The 25,425-nt window shown below is 39.9% G+C and overlaps 2 protein-coding genes across 2 annotated transcripts in view; both read left to right on the top strand.

The window, feature by feature from the left end:
- The window catches only part of LOC132226789 (disintegrin and metalloproteinase domain-containing protein 5-like), an 85,943-nt gene extending 80,727 nt beyond the window's left edge, over positions 1-5,216 (top strand). The window contains exons 19-21 of the mRNA XM_059681222.1: positions 1,213-1,369; positions 4,419-4,469; positions 5,189-5,216. Coding sequence (XP_059537205.1) covers positions 1,213-1,369; positions 4,419-4,469; positions 5,189-5,216 — 236 coding nt within the window. The remainder of the gene's footprint in view (positions 1-1,212; positions 1,370-4,418; positions 4,470-5,188) is intronic.
- Positions 5,217-12,757: 7,541 nt separating this feature from the next.
- Positions 12,758-25,425, top strand: part of LOC132226442 (A disintegrin and metallopeptidase domain 3-like) — a 70,092-nt gene continuing 57,424 nt past the window's right edge. The window contains exons 1-4 of the mRNA XM_059681099.1: positions 12,758-12,860; positions 13,544-13,626; positions 19,392-19,447; positions 24,931-25,009. Coding sequence (XP_059537082.1) covers positions 12,758-12,860; positions 13,544-13,626; positions 19,392-19,447; positions 24,931-25,009 — 321 coding nt within the window. The remainder of the gene's footprint in view (positions 12,861-13,543; positions 13,627-19,391; positions 19,448-24,930; positions 25,010-25,425) is intronic.

Here is a 25,425-nt window from a genome sequence, read left to right as displayed (position 1 = left end):
GTGGCTCCTCTGCCTGTCTTCTCCTGTTTTCCAATTGGAAAAGAAGTGAGAATACTATTCTGTATACATTAAAAGTAGGCAGACTAACAAACTGTGGAGAAAGTAAACTTGACACAGTATAAATCCAGAAAGGAGGCTAATATATATGAAGAGATGGAACCTGAGGAGCCACATTCTCAGTTGAGAATGAATAAGAACTGATGAGAAAAATGTAGATATTAGCATTAGTCAAAAGTGGGTTAATGCCAGGCTTAGCCATGCATTGTGTAAAGTAATCCTAGAGCTGTTTTAATTTTTTATTGCTGCATATTTGATTAAACAACTTAGTTAAATAAGTTATTTAGTGACTATTAATTTTTAATTTTTAGAAAAAAATTGTTCTATATAATAAAAGAGAAACATGTAAATTGACCATCCCTCTGCTACACTCACCAACCAATCAGGAGTGAGTATGCAAATTAACCTGACAAAGATGGTGAGTTAATTTGCATACATAGGCGCTGGGCAGAGAGCAGACTGGGAGAGCCGAAGGCTTGGGGGGACGTAGCTCCCTCAGTGGCTCCCAGCAACTTAGTGTCTAGGAAAAATTAAAGGGAAGATATCCTAAAACTTCCAGGAAATCTCCACCAATGAAGCAAAGAAAAAAAATGCCTCTATTATTCTGTGAGCTAAAAACAAAACTGGACTGGGGGGGTCTCAGACAATTCGCTCATATGATTGTAAAGACAGACAGAAACTCCTGGATTGGAGAGGGCTCCCCTGAGGGCTCCCAGATTGGAGAGAGTGCAGGTTGGGCTGAGGGACCCACCCCCAGTGCATGAATCTTCATGCACTGGGCCCCTAATAGTAATATAAGAGAAATTAAATGCCTAGGTTTCTTTCACACATTTAGGTATGATTCCAATAATCTCTGTGATATGCATGTTTGAATTTTGGAGAGCTATATCAGAAAAGAATTGAAGAATGCTTCATGAAAAAACATTACCTTCAGTCAAAAATATGATAGAAAATGGAAAATGCAAAATCATCAGTAAAGCACTAGTAACAATTCATTTTGTACATTAGTTGGTTTTGATTTTATAATATTCCTAATATATATGAATGAAATGTTTAGTGTTTGGGAATAGTTCTGGTAATGATAACCACTCCTCCTCTTCATTTGGGTAATAAAAAATCTCTGACATAATTTAAAATGGCCATTTTCTTTTCTAGGTAAAAATTCATTGGCCCAAAGATCTGCTTCTTCAAAACGCAGAATTCAACTCATTTTCTACATTTCTTTACCTATGTTTGTCATTATTGCTGCTGTTTTAATAAAGCAGGATAAAATAAGAGATCTATGCTACAGAGGTGAAACCGGAAGTGAAAGGTATATATATCTCTATACTAATAAAGGGTGATATGCTAATTAGACTGGATGTCTTTTGGATGACCTTCTGGACGTCCTTCCTGACAAAGCCGGGCCTGGGCAAAGCAACCCCCGGTGCCGGGAGCCCGCGGCTGTGGCCGGACCAGGCGAAGCCACCCCTGGTCCCTGGCACCTGCGGCTGGCCTGGGCAAAGCCGGCCTGAGTCCCAGGTGCCTGCGGCCAGCCAGAGGGAGGGAAGCCTGGGTCCTGGGTGCCTGTGACCAGCTGGAGGAGGGGAACCTGGGTCCTGGGTGTGGGGGCTGAGCCAGAGACAACTGGGTCAATCAGGCCAGCAGGGGAACAGTTAGGGGTGATCTGGCAGGCAGGCAGAGGTGGTTAGGGGCAATCAGGCAGGTAGGGGAGACGTTAAGGGTGATCAGGCAGGCAGGCAAGTGGTTAGGAGCCAGTGGTCCCGGATTCCAAGAGGGATGTCCAGGGATTGGGCCTAAACTGGCAGTCGGACATCCCCCAAAGGGTTCCAGATTGGAGAGGGTGTAGGCCGGGCTGAGTGTACGAAGTGACTCCCTTCCTACGTGTACGAATTTCGCGCACCAGGCCTCTAAAATATATATATATATATCTCCTATCTAATAAAGGATGAATATGCAAATTGACCATCACACCATCACAAGATGGCTGCACCTACAGCGGAGGCAGGGATTCCGTAACATAAGATGGCTGAGCCCACAGCAGTTGCTGAGTTCCTGTAATGAGCCTTAATGAGCAATCAGCAGGGACCTGAAGCTGTGTGGTGCTGGGCTGGGGCAGGGGACCTGAGCCTGCACCCCCCTGCCTGGTGGGGCTTGACAGGGGACCTCAGGCTGTGCCCCCCCACGCCAGTGTCAGGCTGGGAGACCTCAGGGTGCACCCCCCGCCTGGTAGGGCTTGACAGAGGACCTCAGGCTGTGTCCCCCACCTGGCAGGGCTTGACGGGGGACCTCAGGCCATGCCCACCATCCAAGCACTGGGCCGGGGGACCTCAGGCAGTGCTCCCTGCCCCGGCACTGGGCCAGGGGACCTGAGGTCATGCCCCGTGTCCAGTGGGGCTTGACAGGGAACCACAAGGCCATACCCCCTGCCCTGGTGCCGGGCTGGGGGACCTAAGGCCACGGTCCCCACTTTGGCGCTGGGCTGGAGTACCTGAGGCCATGACCCCTGCTCCGGTGCCAGGCCAGTGGACCTGAGGCCATGGCCCCTGCCATGCGGGACTTGATGGGGGAACTTAGGCCAAACTGCCCACCTGTGGAGCTTGACGGGGGACCCCAGACTGTGCCCCCCACCCGCAGGGATTATGGGGGGACCTTAAGGCATGCCCCCTGCCCTGACCCGGGCTGGGGGACCTCAGGCCACGCCTCCCACCTGGCTGAGCTTGATGGGACCTCAAGGCATGCCCCCTGCCCTGGCCTAGGCCAAGGGAACTCAGTCCACGCCCCCTGCTCCAGGGCTGGGCTGGGGGTCCCGATGCTGTGCCCCCCCACCCCAGCACCAGGCCAGGCTACCTGAGGCCACACACCCCCCCACCCAGTGGGGCTTGATGGGGGTGGGGCTGGTGGGTCTGGGTCTTGTGCAATTTTGTGGTGCATGTGGGTGGGCGGGGACTTGACTCTGGTTCCTGTGGCACGCCCTAGACTCTGACAAGAGGAAGATTTTCATATACATTTTACTAATTTCCTTTCATCTCTGACATTTCTATTATAGAGAAAGGTCAAATAGCAATGTTAAAATATTTTCTCTAATTAATTCCCTTTTAATGGACACGAATTTCATGCACCAGGTCACTAGTATATATGTAATTCATTAAATAAGCCAAAAAAAAATGTGTTCAGATTTCATCAGTTATAATATAAGACTATAAGTAAAGCTATATGTGGAGAGGCCCAGGGATATATTTAAAACCAGTTTGGTATCCTCTATATGTTTTCTGGTTTTATTCATTTTACCACTAGGCTTGATGAGAATAGGTGGCACTTTCAGAAAATTAATGTTTCAGATAAGGAGTCTCACACCAGTGGGAAACACCTTTATTAGAGCACCTCTTAGAGATAATATTTATGAACCTGAATGTAAAGGCTATGATATTTTCAAGTTCTTAGAATTATTCTCCATCCCCAGCCAGAGTGGCTCAGTGGTTGAGCATCAACCCATAAACCAAGAGGTCACTGGTCTGATTCCTGGTCAGGGCACATGCCCCAGTTGTGGGCCCCCAGTGGGGCATGTGTAGGAGGAAGCTGATTGATGTTTCTCTCTCATCAATGTTTTTATCTCTCTACTCATCTCCCTTGCTTTCTCTGTAAAAATATCCATAAAGACATATTTAAAAATTAATCTCCATAACTCTATAAGTGGGAGATCATAATGGTTTTCCAATGTATTGTAAACTTTAGATATACCAAATTAGTAAGTGAAATCACCACATTAGCTGTAATCAGTTACATAAATATTTATGAACTTAGAACACTTCCACTGCACAGCTCTGCTAGCTGTGTGGGTTACCCTAATATTTGAACATCATTATTGAGGCCGTTGTTAATAATTTACAGTATTTTCCTACAGAAGTATTTACCTCTCATTTTGCATTCCAAAAATTGATAGGAAGAGCATACATAAAGTGTGTGTTATGAGAGGAAGAATGAAATATGTACAAATATATAGAAAATTTAACTGAAATCTTTGACTACTACTTAATTTTTTTTGGCTTAATTTGACCTGAAGAGTTAGGGATAACATAGAATTGGAGGGAGGGGCTGTCTGTACAAATGTGGCTTCTCACATAAACTCTTAAAAAATATGCAAGATGAGGATAAGAGGATTTAATCAACAAAGCAAGGTGGCTGGTGGCATTTGTTCTAATATTGAGACAGCATCTGTTTTTTTGTATTATTTTATTTTGTTACAAGAAGATATTTCATTTATTGAATCACTCTTTCTTTGAAAACATTTATTTAAATAGTCACTCAATTAAGATTTAAATATTTTCTCCACTTTAAAATAAGTTTTATTATGTTTATAGGTCTGTGTCAGTAGAAGACAGCATTAACAGCAAATTATCCTCAACTGTAAGGTGAGTGTAGAACTGTGTGATTAATCATTTTGCATTGTATGTTTTGAACCACAACACAATAACATTTTTAAAAATTTAAGATGTTTTGTTTCCCAAAGGGCTTCCTTTTCAAAGGGAAGACACAAAGTGGGAAAACACATTTTTAATACATATTTCCAATGAAGACTCATATTCAGATTCTATAAAGAATTTATATGAAACAATAACAAAAGGTGGGAGAACCTACTTGTCAAAATATCTGAAGAGGTACTTCATAAAAAACATGTAGTATATGTTATAAGAATGAAATATATAGAGAATGTAACTGAAATTTTGACTAATACTTAATAGTTTTTATATCAAAGGGTATCAAAACATGAAAAAATGATCAACATCAGTACTCCTCAGAAAAAGACAAAATAAAAATGAAGGTCCCCTACATTCCTATAAGAATGGATCACATTAAAAGAGGTGACATTTAGGGTTGGTGAGAATATCAAACAATTAGGACTCACACATTGCAGGTGGGAGTGTATATATATATATATATATATATATATATATATATATATATATATACATATAGCATACTTTTTATCACAGTTCAGCAGTTTATCATCTTCTGAAGCTATTAGGCTTCAATCATATTTGTAACTTACATTTTCATTTTTAAAACTATCATACATATCATATTTACATTTTATATTTACTTTATAATTAATTTAACATTTATTTTCTAGACTTAATGATAAAGGAAATTCCCCATGAATTTTGAATCTTATTATCTAAAATACTTCTCTTTCCTTTTCCATTTAAATTGAAGCTGACAGTATTTACCTCTTCCTTTTTAATCTTTTAACTTTAAAACGTATCCTCTTCCAACATCTATGTATATGTGGGTTTCTGTATATTTTGAGAGCAAAGAATTGAGGGGATGGAGGTGTAAGGTAGGACAGGCAGGTAGGGAGCAGTTGCCAGGTTTTACTTTGCCTTCTCCCCTTCCTGTGCTTACACATCAAGCTTTTCCAGTGCCTGAGAGTTTAAAAAATATATTATTATTATTATTTTATAATTGTATTAAAAATAAACTCAATGAAAATATACTATGGATACATGGGTACATATAATTGAGAAAAAGATTCTGAAATGCATATAAAAGGAAAGTAAGAATATCCAGGTAAATTTTGGTTTTAGACCTAAACTAACAGTGAATTACAATATAGGTAATTTTATTTTCAAACTTCATATTTCTGATTGTTAATATATTATCAAATATTTATTAAAATATCAACGTTACCTTGGTAGATATATAAATTAAGTATACATTTTTCATAATCAACACACAAAGACGATTTTCATTAATAATATAGATGCATGTCTTCTTAAATGTTTTCCTAAGTAAACAAAAAAGTACTTTTTTAAACTTAGAGACTATTATGGACATTTCCTATCTTAAAATTAGGCCTATGTAATTATTTTCTGACATTTGGTATTCAATTTAAAAATGAAAAAGAATTTATTTTAAAATTGATTATTATGAATATTTAGAGTACTTCCAGTTTTTCATTATTACAAATTCCCTGTAAATAATATCCTTAAATGGATACACATTTTGGAGCAATTGTCTGATTATAGTCTCAGATTAAATCACTAGAAGAGAGATTGATCAAAGCATAAATATAGTATATACACTCTTATTGTTTTTTTAAAAAATATATTTTATTGATTTTTTACAGAGAGGAAGGGAGAGAGATAGAGAGTTAGAAACATCGATGAGAGAGAAACATCGATCAGCTGCCTCCTGCACATCTACTGGGGATGTGCCCGCAACCCAGGTACATGCCCTTGACCAGAATCGAACCTGGGACCTTTCAGTCCGCAGGCTGACGCTCTATCCACTGAGCCAAACCGGTTTTGGCTCTTATTGTTTTTTGATATCTATTGCCAAATTACCTAATTGTAATGATCACCACCAATCTGTATGTGTCCAGTTGTAACTTCATAAATTATTTACTTTTAGTCAGTTGGACATGTAAGTGGTATATTTTCTGAGAGGTAGCATATCTTAAAATTTTACTATTTTTTACTGTCTTATTGGCTTTTTTGTTATTTTTTTTTCCACTATGTCATTTAGTAATGAGCTATGTCTATAAAGAGTATGACATAGAAATAAAAATACAAAATATTACCATATGGAACTAGAGGCAATTTTGAGACGACCTTTAGTATTAGGAATGCTAATTATATTTTTACCTTCTGCCTTTTGGCTGATTTTTCTGTTATGTAAGTTAGGGTTTTAGGTCTAGCATACTGTTAATAAATAACATTTTTTAAACATTATTTATCTTGGTTCTAAAAATGTTTTGTCATTTTTGCTTTTATACTTAAATTTACAATAAACATTTTGACTTTATTTCATGCTTAATTGGTTTCATTTTTCATAATTCTACAGAGTGATTTTAGATTTTAATGACATTAGATCCTCATCATTCAGAGTCCTTGGAATGCCAAATATTGCCTTGGCTTTCCTCTCCTAATTCATTCAGTAAAATGTATGTGTATCAAAGTGTGTGAATCATTCTACTGAACATGGATAAATAGAGTATTTATAAAACCACTTCTGTTATAAAATTCAGAGTATTTGCAGTTAAGACAACAGATCCTTGTTTTTTTTTTTTTTTCTTCTAGATTTAGTTTTCATTTCCTTGATCCTTACAATTACCCACATCTTTTAAATTACTTGTGTTAGAAATATGTTAGCTCTGAAAAAAAAGAAGCAACTCCGGTATTTTGTTTTGTTTTCTCTTACAGCAACAGTCTCTAACAACTTTGGCCTGAAGAGAGGATAAATCCAAATAAATCATCAGAAACTGGCCTAAACCAAGAAGAGATAAAAACATAATTTATTCCTCACCTCTGTTGTCACTAGTGAAGGTTTAAATTATGAAATAATAAATAATCTGCACCTGAGTCACCTGAATTATGTCTGGTGTTTATGTATTTACAGCATCAATTTTCACTCTATCTACTCCAACTTGAATCCTGAAGAGGCTCTGAATCAGGGGAAAGCAACCTAGGATCCTTGTCCCATGAAGCCAAGAGGGCCTACTTTTCTGTTTTCCATCAGACAAAATAGTCCTTCACAACAGTGTCCCAATCAGGCAGCCGAACACCATCTGGCAAAGACATATATTTCTCACAAAGTAGTAGCAGTCGCTGTACCCACTGTTATTATCTGCCTCTAAACTCACCACCTTACATCGGAGCGGTATCTGAACTCTCTGGCTTAGCAGCTTCTGTCTCTCCTGCCCAGCACACTCTAGCTGGTTAACATGGTAGCTATATCTAAGCTCTCTGGGAGCTTTTAGCCTTACATCTTGGCAGTACCAGCTCTCAGCTCCATCTGAGCTCTCTATCCTTTTCCCTTCCTAGCTGCTCTCTGGCCAACTAGCTGGTCAGTAACCTGTACATCACTCCAGAGACAAAGAAGGCTGGTTGCCAACAGTGACAATCATTTGGGTTATAGAAGGACACAGCACACTGTGAGATTGTTGTGGCCTTGCAGCTGCTTATGGTATCATAGCCTAGGGGCAGAGTGGTCTTGGACATTCCGTATACTGTCACCAAAGCCTACACACTCTAGCCTTGATTATCCGGGGACTCTGGCATGCTTCCCATATTGGTTATATCTTTATAGTGAAGTTACTATGTTATGGTGTGCAACTCATGTCTCTTTCCATCTCTGCCTCTAAAAATATCAAGTGACAGTTTGAAATTAGCCTTCACTGAAACTGATAAACCCGTAAGTCTCCCTCTCTGCCCCTCTCCACCCCCACCTTGAGAGAGATAGTTGTGTAATATCATTGAGCATACAACTGCCCTTGGGGGTATCTTTTTTTCCCTTTTCTATTTTCCTTTAAATACCTTATTTGAGACGCATTTCTATCATGGCTGTACTATACAAATCATCCTGGACAAGAATACTCAGTTGCCTCGATGTTTGACCTGGGTTGGCAGAGCCTATGAGCCATGCCTGTAGGAAGCAAAGAAGGTATATTTCAGATCTGCTTTCTGTTATGGAGAGTAGAGAAGCTGCTAAGAAGTACTATTGTTGCACGACTGAAAGTGGTAAGGTTGCCCAGTCTGTTGTTACTAGTAGAGATAACTTTACCCTATCTTTAGGGCTCTCCGAATACTGATGAGTTGGGCGATCTGAAGAGAGGATCATCATATGAGGCCAATATTTATCAGTTGTTGAAATGACCAAATGAGGAAAGCCTAAACTAAGTAAAATATCAAGTGGCTCTGGGCCAGGGTGAGTTTGGGACTTCTTATAAGGCAGCATTTCTACTTTCCCTGTCTCTCCGCGCTGAAATTGTAGAAAGACGTGAGGAGCAAAGAACAATTCAAACGCGGAGTTGAAATGTCTTGCCCCTAAACCATTTGCTTTTAAATTTGAAGAGGAAAATGAGTGCTGAAAAATGAGGGGCTGTTAAAATAAAAATTTTGCATACAGTGAGGAAACCTCTGTTACTCATACTTCCATACAAATTGCGTAAAAGGCCAGTGAAAATTTGGAAACCATATAGTTGTGTAATACTCTGAAGATTGTCCTTCCTAATTGAGAAACATAGGGCTTTAGTAATTTTGTATCAGTTAAAATCTGTGCTGTTGTGCAGGTATAGCCCAATATGAAATCTTTAATAATAGCTATAAGCTTTCAGAAATAAAAATTTCCTCGTTGCTTAACTGCAGACAAGCTTTGATCCCTGGCTGTTTTCTGAAATTATTTTGGCAAAAGAATCACTTACCTCGGCTGTGTTAAATTCCAGTAATTACCTGCAGTCGTCTTTTTTTGTTTGTTTTGTTTTTTCCTTAGCTGACATTTGATTATTCCTCATTTGAAACTGGAACTGTTTTTTCATGTCTGAAACATTTCCATCTCTTCTTAATCCTAGTTGTTTATCGGCCTCTGAGAATTCTTCCTCAGTTTGCTTTGTTACCATCCACTTACTTGACTTTAAATGATGGTGTATTGACTTCCATCTGTTTTCATTGAACACCAGCTTGTCATAACTGATTGTGCGCATCATTACTACCTGGGGAGGTTTCCTTTTTCTTTTTCTTTTTCTTTTTTTTTTGGAGGTTTTCTAAAATACTCATTCTGAAGCACTAACCCTAGAGATTCAGATTTGGTGGGTATTTCTCTGATACTGCTGGTCATTCTCTTGATACAAAATACTTCTCAGTGCTATTCACTTACATGCACATATATACAGAATAATGCTTTTTTCTTTTTCTTTTTTTGTTTTGTTTTCAGGTCAATGTTTTGTCTAGTTCATATGCCTACCTAAATTCCTAGTAGGCTCATGATGGACTGGACACAGATTACCAAAATAATTCTTGATTGTTGTAACTGTTCCTGAGTGTAATATGCCAGGTCATTTTTAAAAAATTTCTTGGAAAAGGGAGAGCCCTACTGAAACAGGTGGAGCTCAGGTCATGCAGTGTACTCACACGTGGATCACCGAATGAAAGCAGACAGAGCTTGCTTACATCTTCAGAAGTACAATGAGAAGTCAAGACAAGTTCCCAAGGTATAAGCTTGCCATAGTTCCCATGGTGGAAGACCTTTTAATGCACCCTTTGACAGGATTGTGGTCACTGATGTGGCTAATGCTCCCCTCTGCACCATCCCCCACAAGTCCCTGTGGAATCAGTTTGCCAGTTTCCAAGTTGAATGCCAAACTAATCTCTCAGGTACACCAATGTCGGACAAGTGCTCTTGCTGCGCTGACAAGGCCTACAGCCATTTCTAAAAGTTGGACACCCTGGAAGTAGGTAAGTGTGTGCAAGTAGAGGGAATGTACTCTGGATAGCTCCTAGAATAAGGAGCATGGATGGTGAAGAGCTGCTGCTCTCTGAAATGCATCTGTTCAATTTTGTCGAGGCTATACTGCCCATGGTCTGCTCCCAACCAATGATGGAACATATTTTTAACTGAACTCATTACCTCTCACTCTCTGTTTGAATCTGCTTCCTATAACATTGGTGACCTCCTCTCATCCCAGTTGTTTAACATCTTAACAGTTTTACCCTCCTCCATATCAAATGATTCAACAAACCTATTTTTTCTCCCTAAAAAGCTCTCAGATATCTTTACTACTTTATTCCCCTCCCACTCTTTATTGCTGAGGATGTAGACAGTACTGGCCCAACCCGTGGAAAATTCGCCTTTAATGAAGTTATTGCTTCCGGTCTTCATCATTTTAATCCCCTCACACTATTACAAGTTATCATTCTAACACACAAATCTATCATTCATTTGCACGTAAATCTTTATAAAATTTTAAAATTACTTAAGAAAAAAGTTATAAAATGCATTAACATCAGTACAAGTCATTCACAGAACCCAAAATGTCACAGCTACTCTTTAGCTTCACTTGATATCTGTATAGAAAACAAAATTATCTTGGTTATGGTCCCAGAGAACTTTGAACATCCCTCTAACAAGGGTTGTTTTGCTTCTATCTGTGGCATCTCTTGTACAAATCTAGTTTTCTGTTAGTCTCTGATGGACTTGGAAATATGTTAGTGAAATATTGTATACAGAACTGGCTATTTAGAAGTATAATTTTCTAGGCTATATTTGGTACTTGCATATAGTTTTTTTTTGATAAATCACGCTAAAATGATTTAAGAAAAGCATGAAAAATATATTTTCATTGTTTTGTTTTATTTTACATATTGTCACACGTATTTTGATATCAGCTTAGTTCCATGCTTGTAGTAAACATGTAAAAATATAATTGCAGGTATGAACACAAATGATTTGAATGCCTATAATTCTTGCATATTAAAAACTGAGCAGTTATTACCAGTTATGAAAATTAAGTCATTAATTTAAATAATGAATACATATTTCACCTTTTTGTTACTTGACTGAGCAACATAAATTTTTAGAGCCATTGAACAACCTTTTAATACTCATCATGCCTTCAGCAACATTTAGAAGACTTCAAAAATTTGATAAGGTTTTAGACAATCAGAAAAGCAGTTTATTTTAAGAGCAACATAATATTGATATACTAAATCTATTAATAGTCATAATTTTGTAAAATATACAAATGCTAATTTTAAAGTATATAAAAGAATTCAAATAAATGAGCATGGTATAGAGCATGCATCACAACAAAACTAAATAATTAGGCTGTGAATATGTTAGTGAAATATTGTATACAGAACTGGCTATTTAGAAGTATAATTTTCTAGGCTATATTTGGTACTTGCATATAGTTTTTTTGATAAATCACGCTAAAATGATTTAAGAAAAGCATGAAAAATATATTTTCATTGTTTCAATTTGTTTTATTTTACATATTGGGAAAACTCAATCACTTTATTGTGTTTATAAATATTGCAAGTAAGGGATGAAAGCACATGTATTCCATAGAGGAACAAGTTAGGAACTGTTTGGCATAGAAATCCTTGCAAAAGTTAAAAATTGGCGGCATATTAAGCCATCAAATGAAAGCTCTTTCTAAGTTAATTCCTTGCCTTTCCACAGGTGAACTTCACACTTGATGGGGGGAAAAGCTTACTTTTAACTTTTATTTAGTCTGATTAGATGAGGAAACCAAATTATACACAAGGAATAAATAATGAGAATATAAAGTTGTTTTTTACAGGATCACTTCATACTTGTGTGGTTTTTTTTTTTCTGCTTAATACTTTAATTGTAACTTCATACTGGGGGATTAAAACGAATATATACACACATTTCATATTTAGTTTTTAAATTTAGTTTTAACCAAAGATTTTCTAAGAAATGAACTTACTGGCAATTGAAGAATTGAATATATATATATATATATATATATATATATATATATATATATTACAATATACCTTTATGTTCATGGGTATGTCTGTATTTGTTTAGACCTGAGACATCTGGCACTAGATATGATTAAAAAAGGCAATTGTCTGCTACTAAACATATTGGGAATTTCTATTGTCTTTTTCCTTTAATGCAGTAATTCAGTCTTTTTACCAGAAAGCTATGACGTGAACTCTTCATATTGCCAAGAACTTCACCAACAATAGCTGCTTCCAGAGAAGAAAGTGGCTTTATAACCGAATGTGACCCCCAAAGGCCTTTAAAATGTCAGCCTGGGAGAAATGAGGCACCTGGCAGGAGGCAGGACTCCCCGGCTGAGTCCTCAGTGGTGGGCGGGGCCGAGCAGTCTCACATTCCATCCTCCTGGCCCAGAACTCAGCCCCCTGCGCATGCGCGAGACCCCTCAGTTATGCCACCAACTGCCTGCACTGTGGCGAGGGTCACCTGGCTCGCAATGCTGTTTCTCTTGCTGATCCTCTCAGGCCTCCGCAGGTTGACCTTCGCAGACCATTGTAAGTGGGGGAACCTGCGCCATAGGAGGGCCGCCCAGCACAGTGTCCCCGGGCGAGGCCAGTGTCTCCCTTCTTGCTCCAGATCCCAGGGCCAGGCTGGGGGTCCCCAGTCCTGCTGTCAGAGCCACCTAGTTTCAGGGTCCTGCTGAGCCTGGTGGTTGGAGAGCTCAGAGCAGGCCTGGGGCAGTTGGCCCTCACTTACCTGAGTCTGCAGGGGCAGGAGAGGGCGCCCTGCTGCTGGGGCGGTGGGGCCCTAGAGAGCCTGGATGGGGTCCTGAGACCAGCACTTCCTCCCCCAGTCAGGATTGAGGTCAGCGAGTCCTAGGCTCTCTGGACAGTGGTAGGGCAACACTCTCACATGAGATGGACCTCTTCCTGGAGTCACACAATGTGTGTGTGTGTGTGTGTGTGTGTGTGTGTGTGTGTGTGTGTGTGTGTGTGTGTGTGTGTTGGGGCTTGGAAGTTCAGAGTGACATGGTAGGAGAGGACAAATAAATGAAGATGAAGGATGCTACACCCTGGGAAAGCTCACACGTTTTCTCCTTTTTCTCCTCCTCCTCCTCCTCCTCCTCCTCCTCCTCCTCCTCCTTCTAATAGTATAAGCTATGTTATTTTAATTTATTTTTTAAAATTCTTTATTGTTTAAAGTATTACATATGTCTCCTTTTGTTTTCTTACTGCAGACTCTGAAACATCACATCTGCAAATTACAGTTCCACAGAAGCTCGGAACCACCAACAACGATATCGATGTTTCAGAAACACAAGTAATTAAGAAATCACTTAAAAAAATAAGTGTTTTATTTTTACTGGACTGCAGAACCTAAGTTAATTCATGAATATACCTTTGTAAAATTTTGTGTTCTAATATATGTGTTTAAGTGACATTTTATCTGAATGACAGCAAGTATTTTGATTGTTTTAATTTCTTAAGTGATATATGAAAATTGTGAAATTATAAAGGTACTCAGTGATATGTTAGGAATCCAAGGAGTGGAACCTCAGTAGCAGGGCCAAAGAGGAATATTTAATTGCCAACTGAAAAACTATTAGATACTGAGGCAGATTTTATAGAATGATGGTCTGACTGTCTCACATTATGGCACCAAATTTAAAAAAAATCCAGTCTTTATGAGTTTATAAAAGCTATTACTTTAAAAACATAAGTATCCCAAAAGGTTAAAATTTTTAGGAGAGTATAACATATACCAGGATAATGGGAACAAAAAGAAAACTTGAGTGTCCACAATAATAACAGAAAAAGAAAGAAGTACATTTAATGCACTCAAACATCCTTAATACATACACTCAACACACACAACATTATGAGGGATAAGCTTTATTAAAATATTCAGTTCACCAGGCACATATAGCAATTATAAATTTGTACAACTTTAACATGTGCCCTCAGCACATATAAAATCAGATCTTATAGCACTAGGGGGAGACATTTTCAAATTCATTTTCATAGTGATTCCAAAAAAATATGGTTTTCTCTAAACATAATCCATGTTGTTGCAAATGGTAAGTTTTCATTCTTTTTATGTGGTCGAGTAATATTCCATTGCATATAGTATGTACCACATCTTCTTTATCCATTTGTCTATTGATGGCAACTTAGGTTGCTGCCATATCTTGGCTATTGTGAATAATGCTGCAAAAACAAATAACCATAGGATTTCACTTATATGTGGCATCTAAAGAACAAAGGAAATGAAGAATCAAAACACAGACTCATAGGTACAGAGAACAAACTGATGGTTGCCAGAAATGAGGGTGGTTGAGGGGCAGCTGGGTGACAAGGTGACGGTATTAAGAAATACAAATTGGTTCTTACAATTAGTCATGGGCATGTAAAGTACAGCATAAGGGATATAGTCAATAATATCATAGTAACTATGTATGCTGCCAAGTGGGGACCAGACTTATCCAGGGGGTCACTTCCTAAATTATATAAATATGTAACCACCATGGTGTACACCTGGAGCTAATATACTGAATATCAATTGTAATTGAAAAATTAAGAGAAAAAATGTTCTGTTCAAACGGTGGTGGACAAATCATAAAGATATAAAGAATACTTGAGAAATAAAAATAAACATTTTATTCAGTGGATATATATTAATTGAATGATCCCACGGAGTGAATGCACTGGTTTCCCCTTTCTGCTATTTGTTAGGACTCACTAGACCCCACAGTGTATCACACATGAGGCTTTTTAAGGGCAAAGCACCTGGTGCAGCAGGACAAAGAGAATTCGGGCAAATATCAGGATCCAAGAAACATCCACAGTCAGCTCCTCATGAACCCAGTCTCTGCTCCTGAAACATGCTGAGTCTCTGGTTTGGAATAACAAGACCTGGGGGAGGAACTTTTGCCTTGAGAGCCTACTCCTCACAAAGCTTCAGTCACTAGGAAGCCAAGCCAGCCCTGTCTAGATAGGGAGGGCAACTAAGGAAGCTAACTTTAGCCAGGGAAGTTTTGTTCCCTAAGTGTGCATGACAAGTCTCACAGTCCTTTTGACTAAGAGTCAGACACACTCAGGCCGGAGGCATCCCCAGAAATAAAGGCAGAACTTTGCTGATCCTGCTGTAAATCCGCTCTGTCTCCACATTAGTTAATGCTTCTTAAGAATATACAGGTGATTCAACAAAATTGACAAGAGCACGTTAAAGAATTAAAAATCAAACACAGTAAATCTCCTTTTTTGGTCACAATTTAAAATTTATCAAAAAGACTGAAATATGTATTTGGTAATTTAAAAATACACATGTACTTAATTCATGAGTTGAAGATGAAGTTTGTTCTCTGTATCTATGAGTATAAAATGGATATTAAATAATAACTAATGATCAATAATGAAAAAATTGCAAACCAAAGTTTGAGTCATGCTCATAAGATGGTAGAGGGGAATAATTTATAATTACAAATACTTAAATAAGCAAAAAAAGGTCTGGAAATTCAAATTTAAAAATAATTATAACCTTAAAAAAGTTAAAGATGTGACTGAAATTAAGAAGTAGAACTAATGAAAAAGAAAGTTAAGCTAAAATTTTCTGGATCCATAGTATCAAAGGTTGATTTCTGGGGAGAAAATGATATATTTTGGTAAGGTAGACTAAGGAAAATGGAAAAGAGAAGAAAAATATGTAACATTGGGAATGAGAAATATATGAAGGTGTAAATAAAATCTAAAAAATATATGCATATTAAGTGTTATTTGAACGAAATAGTTAAATTCATAAAAATATAACATAACCGACCTAAGATGAAACAAACAGCACTGCTGCTCTTTTCCTATTAAGAAAGTAAAACATTTTTTAAATCATGTGACACCACCCCTCCCACCATTACAGGCTAAACTGATTCTATGATAGTATAAAGAAGATGTAGTACATACATCCTCCTCAACCACAGAAAAAGATGAAATATTGCCATTTGGGACACATTGCATGCATGCCATGCTAAGCAAAATACGTCAGAAAAAGTTAAGAGCCATCTGATTTCACTCATATGTGCGATATAAAATCAAAAGCAACAAATGAAAAAACAAAAACAAACAAAAACTCAAAGACACAGATGACAGAGGGAAAGGAGGTGGTTGGAGTAGTAAAGGGTAGTAAAGAGTAGTAAAGAGTCCAGTTTACAGTGAGGGAAGATGATGTGACTTTGGGTGGTGGGCACGCAATGCAATATGAAGTTTACGTGTCCCCCTTTTTTCCCCTTAGCCCCTTCCAGCCTGCCCTTGTCCTCACCCCCTTCCCTCTGGCCATTCCCACACTTTTGTCTTTTGTCTGTGTCTAGGGGTTTGGCTTATATGTTCTTTGGCTAATCCTTTCATCTTCTTTCATCTAGTCCCCCCTCCCTATCCTCCTCTAACAGCTGTCAGTCTGTTCCCTGTATCCATGCCTCTGTTTCTGTTTTGTTCCTCCGTTTATTTTGTTTGTTAGATTCCACATATTTGTGAGGTCATATGGTATTTGTCTTTCACTGACGGGCTTATTTCACTTAGCACAATAATCTCCAGGTCCATCCATTCTGTTGCAAAAGGTAAGATTTCCTTCTTTTTGTTTTTTTTTACAGTCACATAGTATTCCATTGTGTAAATGTAACACAGCTTTTTATCCACTCATCTACTGATGGACACTTGGGCTATTTTCAGACTTTGGCTATTGTTAATAATACATCTCTGAACATAGGGGTGCATATATTCTTTTGAATTGGTGTTTTCAGATTCTTAGCATATATTTCCAGAAGTGGAATCACAGGGTCAGAAGAGAGTTCCACTTATAATTTTTGGAGGAAAGTCCATACTGTTTTCCACAGTGGCTGCCTTCTGATCAAGAGTGCCCTAGGGTAATCTTTTCTCCACATCCTCGTCAAGCCTTGATATTTGTTGATGGATTGATTGTAGGCAGTCATTATGGCAGGTGTGAGATTTCCACTAGCGGGGTATGAGTTTCTGTTAGTCCACACCCTCACTAACACTTGGCATTCTCAATCTTTGTTGTTGGCAATTTTGTTAATTTTATTCCCTTTTCGCTATCCTTTTTAGTTTTTTCATCCCACAAACAGTGATGATGAGTGATATGTAGAATGTTAATAGGCCAATTGGATATGAATTGCAAATATCATTCTTTAGTATTGTTTAGGAATCCACTCTGATTTTGAGGAGCAGGTAGTAGTTCATCTAGTTTATCGATGCTTTTGTGTTTGTTTTAATTGTAGGAAGAAAATTATCAATATTTTAAAATTAAGTATGATGCTGGCTGTTTATTTCATGAAAGACCTTTATTAGCTTTTTGGAAGGTTTTCAAATTGTCCATAAAACTATCTACCTAGAGATACATATAAGCATATATATCGATGTGTCTATGTATGTATACATTTCCTGTCAGTGTAGGGAAGTAACCTTTCATTCCTGGGATAAAGGCCATTTTGTCATGATATATTATGTTGTTACATTTAATTTGTAAATATTTTTTAAGGCTTTGAAATTATGATCATGAGAAGTGTTTTGCTTCCTCAGAGTATAGTTATCTTGTTGCAATATCTGGATTATACTGTCTCATATAATTAGTTGGGAAGTGTTCTGTCTTTATATTCCATGAATTTTTGTAAGATTAGTATTTTTCCTTATTCAAATGTTTAGTGCAGTTCACCATTGAATGAATATCTCTGGACTTGGAGATTCCTTTGTGAGAAGATTTGTAATTACAAAATTAAATTCTTGATAGAGTGGTTTTAAGCCTATCAATTTTTATTATCTCTGTGTGTCCTTTTGTTTCCATTATATTTTTCAGTTGTTACCATGTTTTCCTTTTCACTGTTTAATCTATTTTAATTGGATTTTAGCTTTTTCTTTTTTCAATTAAAGAGCCTGTTTCCTATTAGTGGGGAGAGGGGAATGTTGTTTAGTAGTCAATCTCTATGCTTGGTATGCTCATTGTGACAGGGGTTTCACTACTTATATGTAATTCAGTGGCCCATGCCAGAAAAAATGTGGATGTATACACACAACATGACTGTAGGGTGTGTGTGCACATGTGTGTGGGTGTGCATAAATATGCATACTAAATCTGTTTGCACCCAAAAAACAAGCTCTGAAAATATGCAGGGCCAAAAACTCAGATTAAAAGAAGAGAGAAACAATGTCACAATAATCTTGGAAATGCACACACATCTTTTTCAATAGACTACAGAAGATTGAACACTATAAGCTGAAAATGACATTATCACAAAATTGCACCCAATGACAAAATTCACATTCTTTGCAAACATGGAACATTTAGCAGAATTAACTACGTGCTACCCCATAAGGAATGGATATGTTTGAGGCTGATGCTCTGAGTTCTCTGAGCTGCAATCTCTGAGGGATTTGTGTAAATTAGGGCTTGCCCTTGTGATGAGCACTGTGGAAGGGGAGGGAAATAAAAATAGGAATGGGGAGAGCATCAACTGAGTCTCAACAAGAGGGAAGCTGCATGACCCATGGATAGATCTGGAGTTGGGGTGAGGGGGCTTCTTATTAAACGTGGACTGTCCCTGAACGCTGTGAGGCAAATCCTGGAGAGAACAGCAAGGTGAAAGGCTGTGTGCAGGCGTTGCTTCTGGCAGTTATGGCTACTCCCTTTCACCTTAAAAGGGGACCTGCATTATAGTCCTCGGATTTTCCATGTATCTGTGCTAGAAGCTGAAAAGTAGAAAAGAAGATAATAAAATTCAAGTTTCTTCAAAGGTTCCTCAGCATTTCTAAACATAATTATTGTAAATTACATTTGATCATGATACGTAATAAATGCCAATGACTCATGCTCTTAATTTGAAATAGATTTAGACTCCTTAAGTTTCTGTCATACATCCTGTGATTAAAGAAAGATAGCAGTATACTTTTATATGTGGATATAATTTTGACACACGCATGATACAATTTTGGTTTACATGAATGAGTGCATTTTTAAAAAGTATGGCTTTTGATTTGAAGAATTTCACATTTTTAATGATTACTTTCTCTCTGAATACTTTGCTGCAGGTCATTTATGCCATCCAAATTAACAGGAAAACATACTCTCTCCATCTTAAAAAACAGTAAGTGAACATTCTTTTTTTCATATAGTTGTTTTTAGTGTCTTAAATTTGTATAGTCAGTACCCTAAATTGAAACTAAACAAAAACATGAATATTTCATTTGTTTAACATGTTATATCTTCTTCATGAATCATGTAAGACTAGAATTTCAGCCTTGATTTTGAGATTTGAAATTTAATTTTAAGCCAAATTCTAACTTAATGATGTAAATATTAAGGTATATTAGGTATATTAAGATTACTCTGTGTAACTCCTTAAAAATGCAACCACAATTGCAACGATTAAGGGTATAATTTTATTTGACTAGGTTTAGCTTTTTTTGTCTTCATGTTACTTCACATATTTATATGATTTTCAGACTTTTACTTGATATTCTACAATACTTTTTTTCTCACTTTGCAATAGCATGTATTTTTAACATCTTAAATATTCTATTATCTATCTTCACTCTAGGAAATCAATATTAATAATTTTGTGTGTACTTTTCTCAATTTTCTATTTAAATTTCATTCTTCTATTAGACAAAACCTATCCCCATGTTTTTTATGAAAGTGGAAATAGGGTATTGCAGCTGGCAAGTCTTATAAAAATGATGCTTATTTTCCTGCTCTTTGTATATTTTGTAACTCATTCTTTAATAGATAACATTAGAAAATATGTAATATTGATAGGTAATGAGGTAATTTCCAGGGATTGTTGCTAATGAGCCCTGCAATAAGCATTCTTGTATGTATATTTTTATTTAAATAGATTTTGTTTGGTAGCCTTGATATTAAGAAATAGGTTTTTGAAACAAGGAGTGTCAATAATAATGACAATAATGATGATAATAAAACAACAAAAGTAACTGGCATTTATTGAACACATACCATTTGCGGGGCATATTTCCAAGCAATTTGCATGTAGTAACTGATTTAATATTCACATTTTATAGTATATTAAGATTTTGAGAGACATTGCCAGTGTCTTTCTGAAAAGATGGTAGCAACTTAGATTTCCAAAAGCCTGTATGATATACTAAAATATTTGATTTCATCTTAACATCAGTTTGTATTTCCCTAAATAATTACTCTGAACATTTATCTATATGCGGCTTGCATATTCATATAATTTTCTCATTATATATTTTTAAATATATTTTAATTAGTAGAGCAGTTTTAGGTTTATAGCAAAGTTGACTGGAATGCACAGATATTTCACATGCCCTCTGCCCCACATATGTATAGACTCCCACGTTAACAACAACCTCCATCAAAATGATATATTTTTATAATTGACAAGAGGCCCAGTGCACGAAATTCGGCAGTGTTGGGGGGGGGAGGGGCCACAGGCAGTTGGCCGGCTGGTCCCGACCCCTGGTCGAACTCCCGGTTGAATTCCCAGTTGAGGGGAGGCTTGACGTATCATTATCACCCAAAGTCCATAGTTTATATTAGATCAATATTTTTTATGCTGTTTTTTTCTTTTGAATGATAAAATAAATGTATAATTCTGAGAATAATTTAAATAATTAATGACAAACATGTGGGAAGGCTGAACTTTTGTAGCATGTTCATATTGGGTTTGTCTATAGAGATTCTTTAGGTTAGCTTAGGAAACGTGAGTGGTAACACTAGTATCCTATTTCTTAAGAAAGGCTTTGAGAACTATTGCATGCTTCTACAATTATTTTTCTCTCTCTGCTAAAAGGAAGATGTGTTCCAAGGAGAGGCCATACCTTTTGCTGGGTTCCAAAGTGAAGGTAGCATGTGGCAGAACCTGAAGTAAATGTGCAAAAAACATCCATTGCTGTTTTAAGATAATGAGAACACAGGGGCTGTTTTTACCACAGCATCTATATATATAAAAGCTTAAGTGACCGTTATGACCAAACAACTGAAATGACCAGAACGACTAGAAGACTGGTTGACCAGTGGCTATGATGTGCACTGACTAGCAGGTTTCAGATGCTCAATGCAGGAGCTGCCCCCTGCTGGTCAGTGTGCTCCCACAGCCAATCTGCCATGGCCCTTCCCCCCGGCTAGCCAACCTACTGCAGCCTGGCCCCTCGGCCAACCAACAACCCAAAGCCCCTCCCCGCAGCCGGCCAACCTCCCGTGTCCCCTGCCACTGGCTGAACAACCTCCTGCAGGCCCTCCCCCAGATGGCCAACCTCTTGCGGTCCCTCCCTCTTGCTGGCTGTCCCCCCAATAGGCCCTGATCTGGAGGCCAGCTGGCCAACCTCCTGGGGTTCCTCTCCATGGCCGGCCAGCCCCCCCCCCCCCCCCCAATAGACCTCGGTCACCAGCCAGGCTGAGGGACCCCAGCTGTGCACGAATTCATGCATTGGGCCTCTAGTCCTATATAATCCTATCTAATAAAAGAGAAACATGGTAATTGGCGTACGACCGCTACCCTTTTCATTGGCTAATCAGCGAGATATGCAAATTAACTGCCAGCCTAGATGGCGGCCGGCAGCCAGGCAGCTTGAAACTAACATGAGGCTTGCTTGCTTCAGTGATGGAGGAAACCAATGCTCCCCGCCTGCTTTGCCGGCCTCTGAGCCTGCAGTTTAAGAAACATTGTAATGAATATAGAAGCTAAACAAAACCCCAGAAACCTGCTTTCAGCAAGGCCGGGATCTTAGAGCTGGAGTTATACAGTGTTTCGATTATAGAACCGAAACAAACAGCTGGCCCAGAATCAAAAAAAAGAAGAAAAGGAGCAGTTGGGAGCTTCAGTCGGCCTGAAAACAGCCCTCAGCCCCTCACCGAGGCTGGGCAGGCACCCCAGTGGGGACCCCCACCCTGAAGGGTGTGTGACCAGCTGCAAACAGCCATCATCCCCTCACCCAGGCTGGCCAGGCACCCCAGTGGGGACCCCCACACTGAAGGGTGTGTGACCAGCTGCAAACAGCCATCATCCCCTCACCCAGGCTGGCCAGGCACCCCAAGGGGACCCCCACCCTGATCCAGGACACCCTTCAGGGCAAACCAGCCAGCCCCACCCATGCACCAGGCCTCTATCCTATATAGTAAAAGGGTAATATGTCTCCCACCACCGGGATCAGCAGAGCTGAGAGGCCTCCTGACACCGGGATCAGCGTGACGGGGCAGCGCCCAAAACCCCTGATCGCCCTGCGACTCTGTGTGTGACAGGGTATGGTGCCCCAACCCCCCCCCCCCAACGGGCCCTGCTCTGTGTGTGACGGGGTAGAGCCATAACCACCCCATCGGCCCTGCCCTGAGTGTGAGAGTGGCGGCACCCCAACCCCTTGATCGGCCCTGCTCTGTGGGTGATAGAGGGTGGCGCTCCAACCCCCTCCCCCCCCACGGGCCCTGCTCTGTGTGTGATGGGGTAGAGCCATAACCTCCCCATCAGCCCTGCCCTGAGTGTGACAGTGGCAGCACCCCAACCCCCTGATCGACCCTGCTCTGTGGGTGATAGTGGGCGGTGCCCCAACCCCCTGATCTGCCCTGCCCTGAGTGTGACGGGGGCGGTGCCGCAACTTCCCTATCGGCCCTACTCTGTGAGTGAGTAGGGAGCTCCTCAACCCCCTGATGGGCCCTGCTCTGTGCATGACAGGGGGTAATTCCCCAACCCCTTGATTGACCCTGATCTGTGCATGTCAGGGTACAGAGCCCCAACCCTCCTGATGGGCTCTGCTCTGTGCGTGACAGGGGGCAGCGCCCCAACCCCCTGATTGGCCCTGCTCTGTGCATGACAGGGTACGGAGCCCCAACCCCCCTGATGGGCCCCGCTCTGTGTGTGACAGGGGGTGGCACCGCAACCTCCCCATCGACCCTGCCTTGAGTGTGACAGGGGGCGGTGCCCCAACCCCCCAATTGGCCCTACCCTGACCGTAACTGAGGGTGGCATCGCAACCTCCCAATCTGCCCTGCTCTGTGCATGACAGGGGAAGGCGCCCCAACTCCCCAATCGGCCCTGCTCTGAGCCCAACCAGGGGCTGCACCTAGGGATTGGGCCTGCCCTCTGCCACCCGGGAGCAGGCTTAAGCCAGCAGGTCGTTATCTCCCCAGGGGTCCCAGACTGCGAGAGGACACAGGCCGGGCTGAGGAACCCCCCCTCCCCCCCGAGTGATCAAATTTTTGCGCACCGGGCCTCTAGTCCTATAAAAGACTAATATGCTAAGTGTCCAGTCACCTGGTCATCCATCTACACTAATAAAATAGAAAGATGCAAATTGACCATACCGTCACGATGCCCACCAGCCAATTAGGAGTGAGTATGCAAATTAACCACCAAAGATGGTAGGCTAATTTGCATGCACAGGTGCTGAGAGGCCGGAGGCTGGGCAGGACACTTGCGTCATTGCCATGGCAACAACGCAGGCATTCCACACTGCCCCAACTGCTCTGGGCCTCTGGGCAGTGTGGGAAGGCAGAAAGGTGCCTCCAGGCTGGAGCAAAGGCAGTGCCAGCAGCCAGGGGCAAGAAGGCCCATTCTTGCACGAATCTTCATGCATCAGGCCTCTAGTTTTAACCAATAAAAGAGTAATATGCTAATGATATGCTAAGACCACTCAACTGCTTGCTATGACATGCACTGACCACCAGGGGGCAGATGCTCTGACTGGTAGGTTAACTTGCTGCTGGAGTCTGGCTGATTGAGACTGAGTGAGACAGGCCAGACATGACCTGGAGCCCTTCTGCAGTCCCTCCCTGGCTGGCCAACCTCCTGTGTCCCTCCCCAGCCCCGATTATGCACCGGTGGGGTCCCTCGGCCTGGTCTGCACCCTCTAAGAATCTGAGACCCCTCAGGGGATGTTGGAGAGCCGGTTTGGCCCAATCCTGCTCAACACAGGAGCTTCCCCCTGATAGTCAGTGCACCCCCACAGTGGGAGCACCACTCAGCCAGAAGCTGGGCTCATGGCTGGGGAGCGCAGTGGCCGTGGCAGGAGCCTCTTCCACCTCCGTGGCAGCGATAAGGATGTCTGACTGCTGGCTTAGGGGACCGGGCCTAAGCTGGCAGGTGGACATCCCCTGAGGGCTCCCGGACTGTGATAGGGAACAAGCCGAGCTGCAGGGTTCCCCCGTCCCCCCCCCAAGTGCACTGATTTCATGTACTGGGCCTCTAGTAACTTCATAAAAACTAATGATAAATGCATATTTTTTGTCATTATCATTGGATGGCTTCCTTTTAGTAAATATTAACTGGCATACTTATGTTATTAGATTTATTGATGGTTAAATCTAAAAGTAAACTTTGTGGTGGGAACCTAGTAGCTTTGGTTTTTACTTCAGGTGAAGTTGTGTTATTGCAGCTTCCATACTGGTGTATGGTTATACTGGTTATTCTTTTCTCTTATACACACATTATGCTATTAGAAAACAATTTCGATCATGGAAAGATGAGTCCATTTAATTTTTTGGACATTTGAGCTTGTATAATTGACAGTAAATTTTGTTTGATTTCATGATTCTGTAACTTAATTTTATCAATGAAATTAATACCATGAAATGTCATTATCTTGGTTGAATTAGGTCATTTTTACATCCTCATTTCCTGGTATATTCATACAATAAGTCAGGAAAGTTGTATCCAGATTCTTCATTTGAAAAGGTAAGTTTTGCTTTTATACTGTGTTGATTATATGTTTTACATGGTTAATATGCCATCGATGGGGAGAAAAATAATGTTTTATACTCCACAGTATTATTGGGCAAACAGATAAAAAAATCCAAGTATAATGTGGCAATTACAATAAAATCATATGGAATAGAACAACTACTTTTTAAATTTAAAATTTAGGAGTTGCTTATTCAAGATGGTCATTTAATATCTGGAAGTATTAGTAGGAGTTTGAGAAGAAACAAACAAACAAAAAATAGATGAAGGTGCTAAAAAAAGCTAAAAACCCCCAAACACATTGAGTAGTTTAAATTGATATATTCTCAGATCTGAGTGGGGAAGTAATGATGGAAATTGTAGATTGACCACTGAGAAAGTGAGGACACAGAAACATATTAGGTACAGAA

Source organism: Myotis daubentonii, chromosome 2 (genome assembly GCF_963259705.1).
Source record: "Myotis daubentonii chromosome 2, mMyoDau2.1, whole genome shotgun sequence".
Taxonomy (NCBI): Eukaryota; Metazoa; Chordata; class Mammalia; order Chiroptera; family Vespertilionidae; genus Myotis; species Myotis daubentonii.
This window is presented reverse-complemented; position numbering and strand designations above follow the sequence as displayed.